At 59.4% G+C, this 17,222-nt stretch overlaps 2 protein-coding genes across 2 annotated transcripts in view; one reads left to right on the plus strand and one right to left on the minus strand.

Moving 5' to 3' along the window:
• Positions 1-122: 122 nt before the first annotated feature.
• Positions 123-5,311, plus strand: AP5S1 (adaptor related protein complex 5 subunit sigma 1). The gene is made up of 2 exons (XM_072126416.1): positions 123-363; positions 4,641-5,311. The coding sequence occupies exons 1-2, from the start codon at positions 242-244 to the stop codon at positions 5,053-5,055; spliced, it is 537 nt and encodes a 178-aa protein (XP_071982517.1). The 5' UTR covers positions 123-241; the 3' UTR covers positions 5,056-5,311.
• Positions 5,312-9,709: 4,398 nt separating this feature from the next.
• The window catches only part of ALMS1 (ALMS1 centrosome and basal body associated protein), a 31,312-nt gene continuing 23,799 nt past the window's right edge, over positions 9,710-17,222 (minus strand). Inside the window, exons 12-18 of the mRNA XM_072126417.1 lie at positions 17,079-17,181; positions 16,791-16,949; positions 15,704-15,948; positions 15,049-15,211; positions 10,853-10,916; positions 10,645-10,744; positions 9,710-9,882 (exon numbers count right to left, since the gene is read on the minus strand). Coding sequence (XP_071982518.1) covers positions 9,838-9,882; positions 10,645-10,744; positions 10,853-10,916; positions 15,049-15,211; positions 15,704-15,948; positions 16,791-16,949; positions 17,079-17,181 — 879 coding nt within the window. The 3' untranslated portion in view covers positions 9,710-9,837. The remainder of the gene's footprint in view (positions 9,883-10,644; positions 10,745-10,852; positions 10,917-15,048; positions 15,212-15,703; positions 15,949-16,790; positions 16,950-17,078; positions 17,182-17,222) is intronic.

Below are 17,222 nucleotides of genomic sequence, written 5' to 3' on the forward strand. Positions count from 1 at the left end.
AGCCAGAATGTACTGGACTTTTTATGACCCTTATCAGTTACCGTAGAAGCTGCTGATGTCACGTGATACTGCCCTGTCCTGGCTATAGGACGGTAATAGCGGCCTCTAGCGGTGGCTCAGTAACACTAGGGGCGGAAGTGACGTGCGGGGCGTTACCACCCTCCATCGCAGCTTCCGGTGTGAGTGGAGATTTATAGCGCTCAGGGCCTGCGGGACGCGCCCTCCTTCTCTATCCGCCGCCATGGTGCTCGCCTTCCTGCTGCACACAGTGTGCGCCGCTCCCGCCAGGATCCTGTATCAGCGCGTCTTCTCCTGCGGCTCCGGGGACGAGGAGAGGACGGAGCAGATGGAGGCCGTGGCCCGGTAAGAGGCCCCAGTATAGTCCTATAGCCAGTGTGAGGAGTCCTGAGGGAGTAGTAGTCCTCAGTATAGCCCTATAGTCAGTGTGAGGAGTCCTGAGGGAGTAGTAGTCCTCAGTGTAGCCCTATAGTCAGTGTGAGGAGTCCTGAGGGAGTAGTAGTCCTCGGTATAGTCAGTGTGAGGAGTCCTGAGGGAGTAGTAGTCCTCAGTATAGCCCTATAGTCAGTGTGAGGAGTCCTGAGGGAGTAGTAGTCCTCAGTATAGCCCTATAGTCAGTGTGAGGAGTCCTGAGGGAGTAGTAGTCCCTCAGTATAGCCCTATAGTCAGTGTGAGGTGTCCTGAGGGAGTAGTAGTCCCTCAGTATAGCCCTATAGTCAGTGTGATGTGTCCTGAGGGAGTAGTAGTCCTCAGTGTAGCCCTATAGTCAGTGTGAGGAGTCCTGAGGGAGTAGTAGTCCTCAGTATAGCCCTATAGTCAGTGTGAGGTGTCCTGAGGGAGTAGTAGTCCCTCAGTATAGCCCTATAGTCAGTGTGATGTGTCCTGAGGGAGTAGTAGTCCTCAGTGTAGTCCTATAGCCAGTGTGAGGAGTCCTGAGGGAGTAGTAGTCCTCAGTGTAGCCCTATAGTCAGTGTGAGGAGTCCTGAGGGAGTAGTAGTCCTCAGTATTGCCCTATAGTCAGTGTGAGGTGTCCTGAGGGAGTAGTAGTCCTCAGTATTGCCCTATAGTCAGTGTGAGGAGTCCTGAGGGGGTAGTAGTCCTCAGTGTAGCCCTATAGTCAGTGTGAGGAGTCCTGAGGGAGTAGTAGTCCTCAGTATTGCCCTATGGTCAGTGTGAGGAGTCCTGAGGGAGTAGTAGTCCCTCAGTATAGCCCTATAGTCAGTGTGAGGTGTCCTGAGGGAGTAGTAGTCCCTCAGTATAGCCCTATAGTCAGTGTGAGGTGTCCTGAGGGAGTAGTAGTCCTCAGTATAGCCCTATAGTCAGTGTGAGGAGTCCTGAGGGAGTAGTAGTCCTCAGTATAGCCCTATAGTCAGTGTGAGGAGTCCTGAGGGGGTAGTAGTCCTCAGTATAGCCCTATAGTCAGTGTGAGGAGCCATGAGGGAGTAGTAGTCCTCAGTATAGCCCTATAGTCAGTGTGAGGAGTCCTGAGGGGGTAGTAGTCCTCAGTGTAGCCCTATAGTCAGTGTGAGGAGTCCTGAGGGAGTAGTAGTCCTCAGTGTAGCCCTATAGTCAGTGTGAGGAGTCCTGAGGGAGTAGTAGTCCTCAGTATAGCCCTATAGTCAGTGTGAGGAGTCCTGAGGGGGTAGTAGTCCTCAGTGTAGCCCTATAGTCAGTGTGAGGAGTCCTGAGGGAGTAGTAGTCCTCAGTGTAGCCCTATAGTCAGTGTGAGGAGTCCTGAGGGAGTAGTAGTCCTCAGTATAGCCCTATAGTCAGTGTGAGGAGTCCTGAGGGAGTAGTAGTCCTCAGTATTGCCCTATAGTCAGTGTGAGGAGTCCTGAGGGGGGGGGGGTAGTCCTCAGTATAGCCCTATAGTCAGTGTGAGGAGTCCTGAGGGGGGGGTAGTCCTCAGTATAGCCCTATAGTCAGTGTGAGGAGTCCTGAGGGAGTAGTAGTCCCTCAGTATAGCCCTATAGTCAGTGTGAGGAGTCCTGAGGGGGTAGTAGTCCTCAGTGTAGCCCTATAGTCAGTGTGAGGAGTCCTGAGGGAGTAGTAGTCCTCAGTATAGCCCTATAGTCAGTGTGAGGAGCCATGAGGGAGTAGTAGTCCTCAGTGTAGCCCTATAGTCAGTGTGAGGAGCCATGAGGGAGTAGTAGTCCTCAGTGTAGCCCTATAGTCAGTGTGAGGAGTCCTGAGGGAGTAGTAGTCCTCAGTGTAGCCCTATAGTCAGTGTGAGGAGTCCTGAGGGAGTAGTAGTCCTCAGTGTAGCCCTATAGTCAGTGTGAGGAGTCCTGAGGGAGTAGTAGTCCTCAGTATAGCCCTATAGTCAGTGTGAGGAGTCCTGAGGGAGTAGTAGTCCTCAGTATAGCCCTATAGTCAGTGTGAGGAGTCCTGAGGGAGTAGTAGTCCTCAGTATAGCCCTATAGTCAGTGTGAGGTGTCCTGAGGGAGTAGTAGTCCCTCAGTATAGCCCTATAGTCAGTGTGATGTGTCCTGAGGGAGTAGTAGTCCTCAGTGTAGCCCTATAGTCAGTGTGAGGAGTCCTGAGGGAGTAGTAGTCCTCAGTATAGCCCTATAGTCAGTGTGAGGAGCCATGAGGGAGTAGTAGTCCTCAGTATAGCCCTATAGTCAGTGTGAGGAGTCCTGAGGGAGTAGTAGTCCTCAGTATAGCCCTATAGTCAGTGTGAGGAGTCTTGAGGGAGTAGTAGTCCCTCAGTATAGCCCTATAGTCAGTGTGAGGAGTCCTGAGGGAGTAGTAGTCCTCAGTATAGCCCTATAGTCAGTGTGAGGAGTCCTGAGGGAGTAGTAGTCCTCAGTATAGCCCTATGGTCAGTGTGAGGAGTCTTGAGGGAGTAGTAGTCCTCAGTATTGCCCTATGGTCAGTGTGAGGAGTCCTGAGGGAGTAGTAGTCCCTCAGTATAGCCCTATAGTCAGTGTGAGGTGTCCTGAGGGAGTAGTAGTCCCTCAGTATAGCCCTATAGTCAGTGTGAGGTGTCCTGAGGGAGTAGTAGTCCTCAGTATAGCCCTATAGTCAGTGTGAGGAGTCCTGAGGGAGTAGTAGTTCCTCAGTATAGCCCTATAGTCAGTGTGAGGTGTCCTGAGGGAGTAGTAGTCCTCAGTATAGCCCTATAGTCAGTGTGAGGTGTCCTGAGGGAGTAGTAGTCCCTCAGTATAGCCCTATAGTCAGTGTGAGGTGTCCTGAGGGAGTAGTAGTCCTCAGTATAGCCCTATAGTCAGTGTGAGGAGTCCTGAGGGAGTAGTAGTCCTCAGTATAGCCCTACAGTCAGTGTGAGGAGTCCTGAGGGAGTAGTAGTCCTCAGTATAGCCCTATAGTCAGTGTGAGGTGTCCTGAGGGAGTAGTAGTCCTCAGTGTAGCCCTATAGTCAGTGTGAGGAGTCCTGAGGGAGTAGTAGTCCTCAGTATAGCCCTATAGTCAGTGTGAGGTGTCCTGAGGGAGTAGTAGTCCTCAGTATAGCCCTATAGTCAGTGTGAGGAGTCCTGGGGGCGGGGCAGTAGTCAGTGTGGGGGGTCCTGGGGGCGGGGCAGTAGTCAGTGTGGGGGGTCCTGGGGGCGGGGCAGTAGTCAGTGTGGGGGGTCCTGGGGGCGGGGCAGTAGTCAGTGTGGGGGGTCCTGGGGGCGGGGCAGTAGTCAGTGTGGGGGGTCCTGGGGGCGGGGCAGTAGTCAGTGTGGGGGGTCCTGGGGGCGGGGCAGTAGTCAGTGTGGGGGGTCCTGGGGGCGGGGCAGTGGTCAGTGTGAGGGGGTCCTGGGGGCGGGGCAGTAGTTAGTGTGAGGGGGTCCTGGGGGCGGGGCAGTAGTCGGTGTGAGGGGGTCCTCGGGGCGGGGCAGTAGTCGGTGTGAGGGGGTCCTGGGGGCGGGGCAGTAGTCGGTGTGAGGGGGTCCTGGGGGCGGGGCAGTAGTCGGTGTGAGGGGGTCCTGGGGGCGGGGCAGTAGTCGGTGTGAGGGGGTCCTGGGGGCGGGGCAGTAGTCGGTGTGAGGGGGTCCTGGGGGCGGGGCAGTAGTCGGTGTGAGGGGGTCCTGGGGGCGGGGCAGTAGTCGGTGTGAGGGGGTCCTGGGGGCGGGGCAGTAGTCGGTGTGAGGGGGTCCTGGGGGCGGGGCAGTAGTCGGTGTGAGGGGGTCCTGGGGGCGGGGCAGTCCTCAGTATAGCCCTATAGTCAGTGTGAGGAGTCCTGAGGGAGTAGTAGTCCTCAGTGTAGCCCTATAGTCAGTGTGGGGGGTCCTGGGGGCGGGGCAGTAGTCAGTGTGGGGGGTCCTGGGGGCGGGGCAGTAGTCAGTGTGAGGGGGTCCTGGGGGCGGGGCAGTAGTCAGTGTGAGGGGGTCCTGGGGGCGGGGCAGTAGTCAGTGTGAGGGGGTCCTGGGGGCGGGGCAGTAGTCGGTGTGAGGGGGTCCTGGGGGCGGGGCAGCAGTCGGTGTGAGGGGGTCCTGGGGGCGGGGCAGTAGTCAGTGTGAGGGGGTCCTGGGGGCGGGGCAGTAGTCGGTGTGAGGGGGTCCTGGGGGCGGGGCAGCAGTCGGTGTGAGGGGGTCCTGGGGGCGGGGCAGTAGTCAGTGTGAGGGGGTCCTGGGGGCTCTGTATACTCTGTATATAACACTCTGCATTTCTCTCCGCAGCCAGGTGGAGGCGCTGTGTCTCCTGAGACGTCGGGTGTCTCCCCGGTTGGCAGTGGTGGATGTGGAGGAGGCGGGGAGTCTCCAGGAGGAGGATGTGGGGGTGCTGGGGTTCCCCCCGGGGGGGCTCTTCCCTCAGGAGGTGACTGTGCTGTGGGTGGGGGTGCAGCACCTCGGCTTCTCTCTGATCTGTGACCCCGGGGAGAACCTGGCGCTGGCGGAGATGACGCTCCGGGGGATGGTGAAGCATCTGCTGGAGACCCTGAGGCTTCTCACACACAGCAACAGCGCCCTCCTGAGGCCGGACCTCATACAGCTCACCCTGGACACCTTCATCCCACAGGGGGCGCTGCTATTCCTCAGCCACCAGGCCACACAGGTGCTGGAGAGGGAGCTGAGCGCCAGCATCACCCTCTGAGACTACAGCGCCCCCGGAGTATACTGCCGGTACTGCACCATCCAGAGACTACAGCGCCCCCGGAGTGTCCTGCACCATCCAGAGACTACAGCGCCCCCGGAGTGTACTGCCGATACTGCACCACCCAGAGACTACAGCGCCCCCGGAGTGTACTGCCGATACTGCACCACCCAGAGACTACAGCGCCCCCGGAGTGTACTGCCGGTACCGCACCATCCAGAGACCACAGCGCTCCCGGAGTGTACTGCCGGTACCGCACCATCCAGAGACCACAGCGCTCCCGGAGTGTACTGCCGGTACCGCACCATCCAGAGACCACAGCGCTCCCGGAGTGTACTGCCGGTACCGCACCATCCAGAGACCACAGCGCTCCCGGAGTGTACTGCCGGTACCGCACCATCCAGAGACCACAGCGCTCCCGGAGTGTACTGCCGGTACCGCACCATCCAGAGACCACAGCGCTCCCGGAGTGTACTGCCGGTACCGCACCATCCAGAGACCACAGCGCTCCCGGAGTGTACTGCCGGTACCGCACCATCCAGAGACCACAGCGCTCCCAGAGTGTACTGCCCCATACAGAGACTACAGCGCCCACGGAGTGTACTGCCGGGACCGCACCATCCAGAGACTACAGCATCCCCCGGAGTGTACTGCCAGTACCGCACCATCCAGAGACCACAGCGCCCCCCGGAGTGCACCATCTAGAGCAGTGGTTCTCAACCTGTGGGTCGGGACCCCAGCGGGGGTCGAACGACCAAAACCGGGGGTCGCCTAAAGCCATCGGAGACGAAATTTTACTGTGTTTTTACTGCGAGTTGCATGGTTTGGGGTCACCACAGCATGAGGAACTGTATTGCGGGGTCACAGCATTAGAAAGGTTGAGAACCACTGATCTAGAGACTACAGCGCCCCCGGAGTGTAATGCCGGTACCGCACCATCCAGAGACTACAGCGCCCCCGGAGTGTACTGCACCATCCAGAGACTACAGCGCCCCCGGAGTGTACTGCACCATCCAGAGACTACAGCGCCCCCGGAGTGTACTGCCGGTACCGCAGCATCCAGAGACTACAGCGCCCCCGGAGTGTACTGCCGGTACCGCACCACCCAGAGACTACAGCGCCCCGGAGTGTACTGCCGGTACTGCACCACCCAGAGACTACAGCGCCCCCGGAGTGTACTTCCGATACCGCACCATCCAGAGACCACAGCGCCCCCGGAGTGTACTGCTGGTACCGCACCATCAAGCGCCCCCGGAGTGTACTGCCGGTAAAGCACCATCCAGAGACTACAGCGCCCCCGGAGTGTACTGCCGGTACCGCACCATCAAGCGCCCCCGGAGTGTACTGCCGGTACCGCACCATCAAGCGCCCCCGGAGTGTACTGCCGGTACCGCACCATCAAGCGCCCCCGGAGTGTACTGCCGGTACCGCACCATCCAGAGACCACAGTGCCCCCGGAGTGTACTGCCGGTACCGCACCATCCAGAGACCACAGTGCCCCCGGAGTGTACTGCCGGTACCGCACCATCCAGAGACCACAGTGCCCCCGGAGTGTACTGCCGGTACCGCACCATCCAGAGACCACAGTGCCCCCGGAGTGTACTGCCGGTACCGCACCATCCAGAGACTACAGCGCCCCCGGAGTGTACTGCCGGTACTGCACCACCCAGAGACTACAGCGCCCCCGGAGTGTACTGCCGGTACCGCACCATCAAGCGCCCCCGGAGTGTACTGCCGGTAAAGCACCATCCAGAGACCACAGCGCCCCCGGAGTGTACTACCGGTACCGCACCATCCAGAGACTACAGCGCCCCCGGAGTGTACTGCCGGTACCGCACCACCCAGAGACTACAGCGCCCCCCGGAGTGTACTGCCGGTACCGCACCACCCAGAGACTACAGCGCCCCCGGAGTGTACTGCCGGTACCGCACCATCCAGAGACTACAGCGCCCCCGGAGTGTACTGCCGGTACCGCACCATCAAGCGCCCCTGGAGTGTACTGTCGGTACCGCACCATCAAGCGCCCCCGGAGTGTACTGCCGGTACCGCACCATCCAGCGACCACAGCGCCCCCGGAGTGTACTGCCGGTACCGCACCATCCAGAGACTACAGCGCCCCCGGAGTGTACTGCCGGTACCGCACCATCAAGCGCCCCCCGGAGTGTACTGCCGGTACCGCACCACCCAGAGACTACAGCGCCCCCGGAGTGTACTGCCGGTACCGCACCATCCAGAGACTACAGCGCCCCCGGAGTGTACTGCCGGTACCGCACCATCAAGCGCCCCCCGGAGTGTACTGCCGGTACCGCACCATCCAGAGACCACAGCGCCCCCGGAGTGTACTGCCGGTACCGCACCATCAAGCGCCCCCGGAGTGTACTGTCGGTACCGCACCATCAAGCGCCCCCGGAGTGTACTGCCGGTACCGCACCATCCAGCGACCACAGCGCCCCCGGAGTGTACTGCCGGTACCGCACCATCCAGAGACCACAGCGCCCCCGGAGTGTACTGCCGGTACCGCACCATCAAGCGCCCCCCGGAGTGTACTGCCGGTACCGCACCATCCAGAGACCACAGCGCCCCCGGAGTGTACTGCCGGTACCGCACCATCCAGAGACCACAGCGCCCCCCGGAGTGTACTGCCGGTACCGCACCATCAAGCGCCCCCCGGAGTGTACTGCTGGTACCGCACCATCAAGCGCCCCCCGGAGTGTACTGCCGGTACCGCACCATCAAGCGCCCCCCGGAGTGTACTGCCGGTACCGCACCATCCAGAGACCACAGCGCCCCCCGGAGTGTACTGCCGGTACCGCACCATCAAGCGCCCCCCGGAGTGTACTGCCGGTACCGCACCATCAAGCGCCCCCCGGAGTGTACTGCCGGTACCGCACCATCAAGCGCCCCCCGGAGTGTACTGCCGGTACCGCACCATCAAGCGCCCCCCGGAGTGTACTGCCGGTACCGCACCATCAAGCGCCCCCCGGAGTGTACTGCCGGTACCGCACCATCAAGCGCCCCCCGGAGTGTACTGCCGGTACCGCACCATCAAGCGCCCCCCGGAGTGTACTGCCGGTACCGCACCATCAAGCGCCCCCCGGAGTGTACTGCCGGTACCGCACCATCAAGCGCCCCCCGGAGTGTACTGCCGGTACCGCACCATCAAGCGCCCCCCGGAGTGTACTGCCGGTACCGCACCATCAAGCGCCCCCCGGAGTGTACTGCCGGTACCGCACCATCAAGCGCCCCCCGGAGTGTACTGCCGGTACCGCACCATCAAGCGCCCCCCGGAGTGTACTGCCGGTACCGCACCATCAAGCGCCCCCCGGAGTGTACTGCCGGTACCGCACCATCAAGCGCCCCCCGGAGTGTACTGCCGGTACCGCACCATCCAGAGACCACAGCGCTCCCGGAGTGTACTGCCGGTACCGCACCATCAAGCGCCCCCGGAGTGTACTGCCGGTACCGCACCATCCAGAGACCACAGCGCTCCCGGAGTGTACTGCCGGTACCGCACCATCAAGCGCCCCCCGGAGTGTACTGCCGGTACCGCACCATCAAGCGCCCCCCGGAGTGTACTGCCGGTACCGCACCATCCAGAGACCACAGCGCCCCCCGGAGTGTACTGCCGGTACCGCACCATCAAGCGCCCCCCGGAGTGTACTGCCGGTACCGCACCATCAAGCGCCCCCCGGAGTGTACTGCCGGTACCGCACCATCAAGCGCCCCCCGGAGTGTACTGCCGGTACCGCACCATCAAGCGCCCCCCGGAGTGTACTGCCGGTACCGCACCATCAAGCGCCCCCCGGAGTGTACTGCCGGTACCGCACCATCAAGCGCCCCCCCGGAGTGTACTGCCGGTACCGCACCATCCAGAGACTACAGCGCCCCCGGAGTGTACTGCCGGTACCGCACCATCCAGAGACTACAGCGCCCCCGGAGTGTACCGCACCATCCAGAGACCACAGCGCCCCCGGAGTGTACTGCCGGTACCGCACCATCCAGAGACCACAGCGCCCCCGGAGTGTACTGCACCATCCAGAGACCACAGTGCCCCTGGAGTGTACTGCACCATCCAGAGACCACAGCGCCCCCGGAGTGTACTGCTGGTACCGCACCATCCAGAGACCACAGCGCCCCCGGAGTGTACTGCCGGTACCGCACCATCCAGAGACCACAGCGCCCCCGGAGTGTACTGCCGGTACCGCACCATCCAGAGACCACAGCGCCCCCGGAGTGTACTGCCGGTACCGCACCATCCAGAGACCACAGCGCCCCCGGAGTGTACTGCCGGTACCGCACCATCCAGAGACCACAGCGCCCCCGGAGTGTACTGCCGGTACCGCACCATCCAGAGACTACAGCGCTCCCCGGAGTGTACTGCCGGTACCGCACCATCTGAAGGAGGCCTCTGGTATTGCAGGATGCTGAGCACCAGCATCACCCTGTGAAGAGACGGCTGCGTCCGCTGGACTATACCATTTGTACCACAGCCAGGAGGCGTCAGCTATCACTACTGTGCCAATAAAGCTTTCCCATTGTCACACCCCCTTTGGCCTTTTTGTATCTCTGCCTGCTGTCAGTGACTAGAGATTAGCTTTGGTGCTGAGACATGGGGGGGAGGGGGTGGAAGTGACTGGAGTACAGGACAGATCCATGTGGAGGTAAATATATTAAATTTATTTAAATTAAAAAAAAAAACACCATAAAAAATATAAAAATAATAAATATCTACTAGAAAAATAAGGGTGGAGCCCGTGCAGTCACATAATGGAGGAGGAGGGGTCAGGTCCAGGGGGTCTTCCTGCCCAGGATGTGATTGGTCACTTTCTGCAAGAAAATACAAGGGAGAAATGATATAAAAACAACATGGTGCAGGTTCCACAGCAGCACAGAGGATGTCAGTGATGAGTAAGCGACTGCTTTCTCCTGCCCATGGGAGGGGGTTGGTCAGCCCCATTCATCTCTATACATGGCTCCTGACATCCTCTGTGCTGCTGGGAATCCTTTAGTAGGGTTATATCAGTAATCAGAGGTGTCGCTGCTTGTGGCAAGATCTGGGTAAGTATTTTTGTGGGTGCTGCCTGTAAGTGTTGGGGAGGTGGCGCCCCCTGGTTGGAGTATAGGTAGTCCCTGGGTTATGTACAAGATATGGTCCGGCAGTTTGTTCTTAAGTTGAATTTGTATGTAAGTCGAAACTGTATATTTTATAACTGAAGTTCTAGACAATTTATTTTTTTTGGCCCCAGTGACAATTGGAGTTTAACATTTTTTTTGCTGTAATGGAACCAAGGATTATCAATAAAGCTTCATTACAGACTCCTTACAGCTGATCATTATTATATGGGGGAGGTGGTGCACCCTGGTGGGAGTGTCAGGGGAGGTGCCGCCCCCCGGTGGCAGTGTCGGGGGAGGGGTGCCGCCCCCCGGTGGGAGTACAGGACTATTGTATCGGGGAGGCGCTGCCCCCTGGTGGGAGTGTCAGGGGTGGGGGAATGCCGCCCCCTGGTGGCAGTGTTGGGTGTGCCGCCCCCTGGTGGCAGGGGTGGGGGAGGGGTGCCGCCCCCCGGTGGCAGTGTCGAGGATTCGCACCTTCCTGTAGAGCTGAGCCCTGAGCCGGTTGCTCTCGTATTGTGTTTTCCTCTTCTCTTCCTCTTTCCTCTTCCTGATTTCCGGGAGCTGCTGGTAAATCCTATGAATAAATGGAATCTGAAGCTTCTGTACGGACCCCACCAGCAGCCCATCCCCCACACACCGTCCCCTGCTCAGTATCCGCAGTGATCACGGCCCGGGGTCTCACCTCTTAGATCTCTGGATCATTTCCTTCTTTGGGACGGATCGGTTCTGCTGCAATAATCTGCAAGCTAAAGCAAGAGGAAACATGAGAAGGAGGGAGGGGGAGGGGGAGGAGGGCAAGGGGGGGATGGGGAGGAGGAGGGCAAGGGGGGGAGGAGGAGGGCAAGGGGGGGAGGAGGAGGGCAAGGGGGGGAGGGGGAGGAGGAGGGCAAGGGGGGGAGGGGGAGGAGGAGGGCAAGGGGGGGGAGGGGGAGGAGGAGGGCAAGGGGGGAGGGGGAGCAAGTGAGGAGGAGGGCGCGTGAAGGGGGGGGGCAACAAGTGAGGAGGAGAACAAGGGGGGGGCAGCAAGTGAGGAGGAGGGCGCGTGAAGGGGGGGGGGCAGGAAGGGAGTATTCAGCCATGAACTCCTCTGCTTTCCCTATGAAGCTGCACCTGTGGATGGCGACCGGAGGGTCTGTACTATTTACCACTTTCCTGTATATCCCCCAGTAATCACCTGTGTATTGGGGGTCCCGGCCTCTAGATCCCCCAGTAATCACCTGTGTATTGGGGGTCCCTTCCTCTAGATCCCCCAGTAATCACCTGTGTATTGGGGGTCCCGGCCTCTAGATCCCCCAGTAATCACCTGTGTATTGGGGGTCCCGGCCTCTAGATCCCCCAGTAATCACCTGTGTATTGGGGGTCCCTTCCTCTAGATCCCCCAGTAATCACCTGTGTATTGGGGGTCCCGGCCTCTAGATCCCCCAGTAATCACCTGTGTATTGGGGGTCCCGGCCTCTAGATCCCCCAGTAATCACCTGTGTATTGGGGGTCCCTTCCTCTAGATCCCCCAGTAATCACCTGTGTATTGGGGGTCCCGGCCTCTAGATCCCCCAGTAATCACCTGTGTATTGGGGGTCCCGGCCTCTAGATCCCCCAGTAATCACCTGTGTATTGGGGGTCCCGGCCTCTAGATCCCCCAGTAATCACCTGTGTATTGGGGGTCCCTTCCTCTAGATCCCCCAGTAATCACCTGTGTATTGGGGGTCCCGGCCTCTAGATCCCCCAGTAATCCCCTGTGTATTGGGGGTCCCGGCCTCTAGATCCCCCAGTAATCCCCTGTGTATTGGGGGTCCCGGCCTCTAGATCCCCCAGTAATCACCTGTGTATTGGGGGTCCCGGCCTCTAGATCCCCCAGTAATCACCTGTGTATTGGGGGTCCCGGCCTCTAGATCCCCCAGTAATCACCTGTGTATTGGGGGTCCCGGCCTCTAGATCCCCCAGTAATCACCTGTGTATTGGGGGTCCCTTCCTCTAGATCCCCCAGTAATCACCTGTGTATTGGGGGTCCCGGCCTCTAGATCCCCCAGTAATCACCTGTGTATTGGGGGTCCCTTCCTCTAGATCCCCCAGTAATCACCTGTGTATTGGGGGTCCCGGCCTCTAGATCCCCCAGTAATCACCTGTGTATTGGGGGTCCCGGCCTCTAGATCCCCCAGTAATCCCCTGTGTATTGGGGGTCCCGGCCTCTAGATCCCCCAGTAATCCCCTGTGTATAGGGGGTCCCTTCCTCTAGATCCCCCAGTAATCACCTGTGTATTGGGGGGTCCCGGCCTCTAGATCCCCCAGTAATCACCTGTGTATTGGGGGTCCCGGCCTCTAGATCCCCCAGTAATCACCTGTGTATTGGGGGTCCCGGCCTCTAGATCCCCCAGTAATCACCTGTGTATTGGGGGTCCCTTCCTCTAGATCCCCCAGTAATCCCCTGTGTATTGGGGGTCCCGGCCTCTAGATCCCCCAGTAATCACCTGTGTATTGGGGGTCCCTTCCTCTAGATCCCCCAGTAATCACCTGTGTATTGGGGGTCCCTTCCTCTAGATCCCCCAGTAATCACCTGTGTATTGGGGGTCCCGGCCTCTAGATCCCCCAGTAATCACCTGTGTATTGGGGGTCCCGGCCTCTAGATCCCCCAGTAATCACCTGTGTATTGGGGGTCCCGGCCTCTAGATCCCCCAGTAATCCCCTGTGTATTGGGGGTCCCGGCCTCTAGATCCCCCAGTAATCCCCTGTGTATAGGGGGTCCCTTCCTCTAGATCCCCCAGTAATCACCTGTGTATTGGGGGGTCCCGGCCTCTAGATCCCCCAGTAATCACCTGTGTATTGGGGGTCCCGGCCTCTAGATCCCCCAGTAATCCCCTGTGTATTGGGGGTCCCGGCCTCTAGATCCCCCAGTAATCCCCTGTGTATTGGGGGTCCCGGCCTCTAGATCCCCCAGTAATCCCCTGTGTATTGGGGGTCCCGGCCTCTAGATCCCCCAGTAATCACCTGTGTATTGGGGGTCCCTTCCTCTAGATCCCCCAGTAATCCCCTGTGTATTGGGGGTCCCGGCCTCTAGATCCCCCAGTAATCACCTGTGTATTGGGGGTCCCTTCCTCTAGATCCCCCAGTAATCGCCTGTGTATTGGGGGTCCCGGCCTCTAGATCCCCCAGTAATCACCTGTGTATTGGGGGTCCCTTCCTCTAGATCCCCCAGTAATCACCTGTGTATTGGGGGTCCCGGCCTCTAGATCCCCCAGTAATCACCTGTGTATTGGGGGTCCCGGCCTCTAGATCCCCCAGTAATCCCCTGTGTATTGGGGGTCCCGGCCTCTAGATCCCCCAGTAATCCCCTGTGTATTGGGGGTCCCGGCCTCTAGATCCCCCAGTAATCCCCTGTGTATTGGGGGTCCCGGCCTCTAGATCCCCCAGTAATCCCCTGTGTATTGGGGGTCCCGGCCTCTAGATCCCCCAGTAATCACCTGTGTATTGGGGGTCCCGGCCTCTAGATCCCCCAGTAATCACCTGTGTATTGGGGGTCCCTTCCTCTAGATCCCCCAGTAATCACCTGTGTATTGGGGGTCCCTTCCTCTAGATCCCCCAGTAATCACCTGTGTATTGGGGGTCCCGGCCTCTAGATCCCCCAGTAATCACCTGTGTATTGGGGGTCCCTTCCTCTAGATCCCCCAGTAATCACCTGTGTATAGGGGGTCCCTTCCTCTAGATCCCCCAGTAATCACCTGTGTATTGGGGGTCCCGGCCTCTAGATCCCCCAGTAATCACCTGTGTATTGGGGGGTCCCGGCCTCTAGATCCCCCAGTAATCACCTGTGTATTGGGGGGTCCCGGCCTCTAGATCCCCCAGTAATCACCTGTGTATCGGGGGTCCCGGCCTCTAGATCCCCCAGTAATCACCTGTGTATCGGGGGTCCCTTCCTCTAGATCCCCCAGTAATCCCCTGTGTATTGGGGGTCCCGGCCTCTAGATCCCCCAGTAATCCCCTGTGTATTGGGGGTCCCGGCCTCTAGATCCCCCAGTAATCCCCTGTGTATTGGGGGTCCCGGCCTCTAGATCCCCCAGTAATCCCCTGTGTATTGGGGGTCCCGGCCTCTAGATCCCCCAGTAATCCCCTGTGTATTGGGGGTCCCGGCCTCTAGATCCCCCAGTAATCCCCTGTGTATTGGGGGTCCCGGCCTCTAGATCCCCCAGTAATCCCCTGTGTATTGGGGGTCCCGGCCTCTAGATCCCCCAGTAATCCCCTGTGTATTGGGGGTCCCGGCCTCTAGATCCCCCAGTAATCACCTGTGTATTGGGGGTCCCGGCCTCTAGATCCCCCAGTAATCACCTGTGTATTGGGGGTCCCGGCCTCTAGATCCCCCAGTAATCACCTGTGTATTGGGGGTCCCGGCCTCTAGATCCCCCAGTAATCACCTGTGTATTGGGGGTCCCGGCCTCTAGATCCCCCAGTAATCACCTGTGTATAGGGGGTCCCTTCCTCTAGATCCCCCAGTAATCACCTGTGTATTGGGGGTCCCGGCCTCTAGATCCCCCAGTAATCACCTGTGTATTGGGGGTCCCGGCCTCTAGATCCCCCAGTAATCACCTGTGTATTGGGGGGTCCCGGCCTCTAGATCCCCCAGTAATCACCTGTGTATTGGGGGTCCCGGCCTCTAGATCCCCCAGTAATCACCTGTGTATTGGGGGTCCCGGCCTCTAGATCCCCCAGTAATCACCTGTGTATTGGGGGGTCCCGGCCTCTAGATCCCCCAGTAATCACCTGTGTATTGGGGGTCCCGGCCTCTAGATCCCCCAGTAATCACCTGTGTATTGGGGGTCCCGGCCTCTAGATCCCCCAGTAATCACCTGTGTATTGGGGGTCCCTTCCTCTAGATCCCCCAGTAATCACCTGTGTATTGGGGGTCCCGGCCTCTGGCCGCTCGGTTGAAGAGCTCGTCTCGTTCACCTTGGAAGACGCTTTGCATTTTCCGTTCCTCAGCGAGAAGCTGCAGCCTCTTCATCCTCTCACCAGAGCGAAAGATGAAGTCCGGCCGATGACACCGCAGAGACTCCTAAGAGATGAGAATATAAGAGCAGCCCCTCACCCTGAGGCCCCCAGGATGCTCCCACAGCCTGCTCCCCCCCCCACCCCTGAGCCCTCTCCCCCAGGATGCTCCCACAGCCTGCTCCCCCCCCCACCCCTGAGCCCTCCCCCCCAGGATGCTCCCACAGCCTGCTCCCCCCCCCCACCCCTGAGCCCTCCCCCCCAGGATGCTCCCACAGCCTGCTCCCCCCACCCCTGAGCCCTCCCCCCCCAGGATGCTCCCACAGCCTGCTCCCCCCCACCCGAGCCCTCCCCCCCCAGGATGCTCCCACAGCCTGCTCCCCCCCACCCGAGCCCTCCCCCCCCAGGATGCTCCCACAGCCTGCTCCCCCCCACCCGAGCCCTCCCCCCCCAGGATGCTCCCACAGCCTGCCCTCCCCCCAGGATGCTCCCACAGCCTGCTACCCCCACCCCTGAGCCCTCCCCCCACCCCCAGGCTGCCCCCTGCACTTCTCCTCACCTGCAGGGTGACTCTGATGAATGGCTTGTGCTGTGCGCTGGTGGGGACTCTGACCCTATGGTTGGGGTCTTCTAGTCTCCCAGTGATGGGATCCTGCTCGTTCTTCTCCCGCAGAGGCTCTCTCCAGGGCTTGATGGTGGTCATTGCCTCGTACCAGGCAAGTCCTGGACCTCTCGGGAAACTTGGTTTATTCTCCTTCCTGGACTCAGACTTCAGGTCTTCAGCCGGCACAAACCAGCTCAGCCCTGTACAAGATCACAAAAAGGAGACCCGATTATAATACAGGGGGCTCCCACCGACCCGATTATAATACAGGGGGCTCCCACCGACCCGATTATAATACAGGGGGCTCCCACCGACCCGATTATAATACAGGGGGCTCCCACCGACCCGATTATAATACAGGGGGCTCCCACCGACCCGATTATAATACAGGGGGCTCCCACCGACCCGATTATAATACAGGGGGCTCCCACCGACCCGATTATAATACAGGGGGCTCCCACCGACCCGATTATAATACAGGGGGCTCCCACCGACCCGATTACAATACAGGGGGCTCCCACCGACCCGATTACAATACAGGGGGCTCCCACCGACCCGATTACAATACAGGGGGCTCCCACCGACCCGATTACAATACAGGGGGCTCCCACCGACCCGATTACAATACAGGGGGCTCCCACCGACCCGATTACAATACAGGGGGCTCCCACCGACCCGATTATAATACAGGGGGGGCTCCCACCGACCCGATTATAATACAGGGGGGGCTCCCACCGACCCGATTATAATACAGGGGGCTCCTACCGACCCGATTATAATACAGGGGGCTCCTACCGACCCAATTATAATACAGGGGGCTCCTACCGACCCGATTATAATACAGGGGGCTCCTACCGACCCAATTATAATACAGGGGGCTCCTACCGACCCGATTATAATACAGGGGGCTCCTACCGACCAGATCATAATACAGGGGGCTCCTACCGACCCGATTATACACATCGTCTGCTGTTCAGGATTCAGGAAAAGTGGGATAATATCTACAGGTACATCCTACAGGTGATACGAGTATGATTCCCACCTGGTGGGTGAGAGGCTGTAGACACTTTGCTCTTGGATGTTCTTCTCGTCTCCATGTTGGGAGCTGCCACAGTCGTCAGCCGGTCTCCTGGAGATGGGAATGTGGTCCCCACATCTCTGGTGTTCCTCTTGGTGGCGCTCATCACAATCTCCAGCTCTCCTACAAGAAGCACTCAGTGTTAGTGAGGGCCAAATCTGGAGAGGGTGACCCCCGCACTTCCATGGACCCTCTGCAGAGCGAGGTAACAAGAGACTGAGGCACCAGGATGCCGGTGCGGAGGTAACCCACCTGCCTGGATGCCCTTGTTCACCCCCCTGCTGCTCTTCTTCTCTCGTAGCGCTGGACTTGGTTCCCATAAATCTGACGAGGCGAGAGATTCACCATCCGCCACCTTATCAAGACAAAGACACAGTCACCAACTAATCACAAGGT

This window comes from Engystomops pustulosus, chromosome 1 (genome assembly GCF_040894005.1).
Source record: "Engystomops pustulosus chromosome 1, aEngPut4.maternal, whole genome shotgun sequence".
NCBI classification, from domain to species: domain Eukaryota; kingdom Metazoa; phylum Chordata; class Amphibia; order Anura; family Leptodactylidae; genus Engystomops; species Engystomops pustulosus.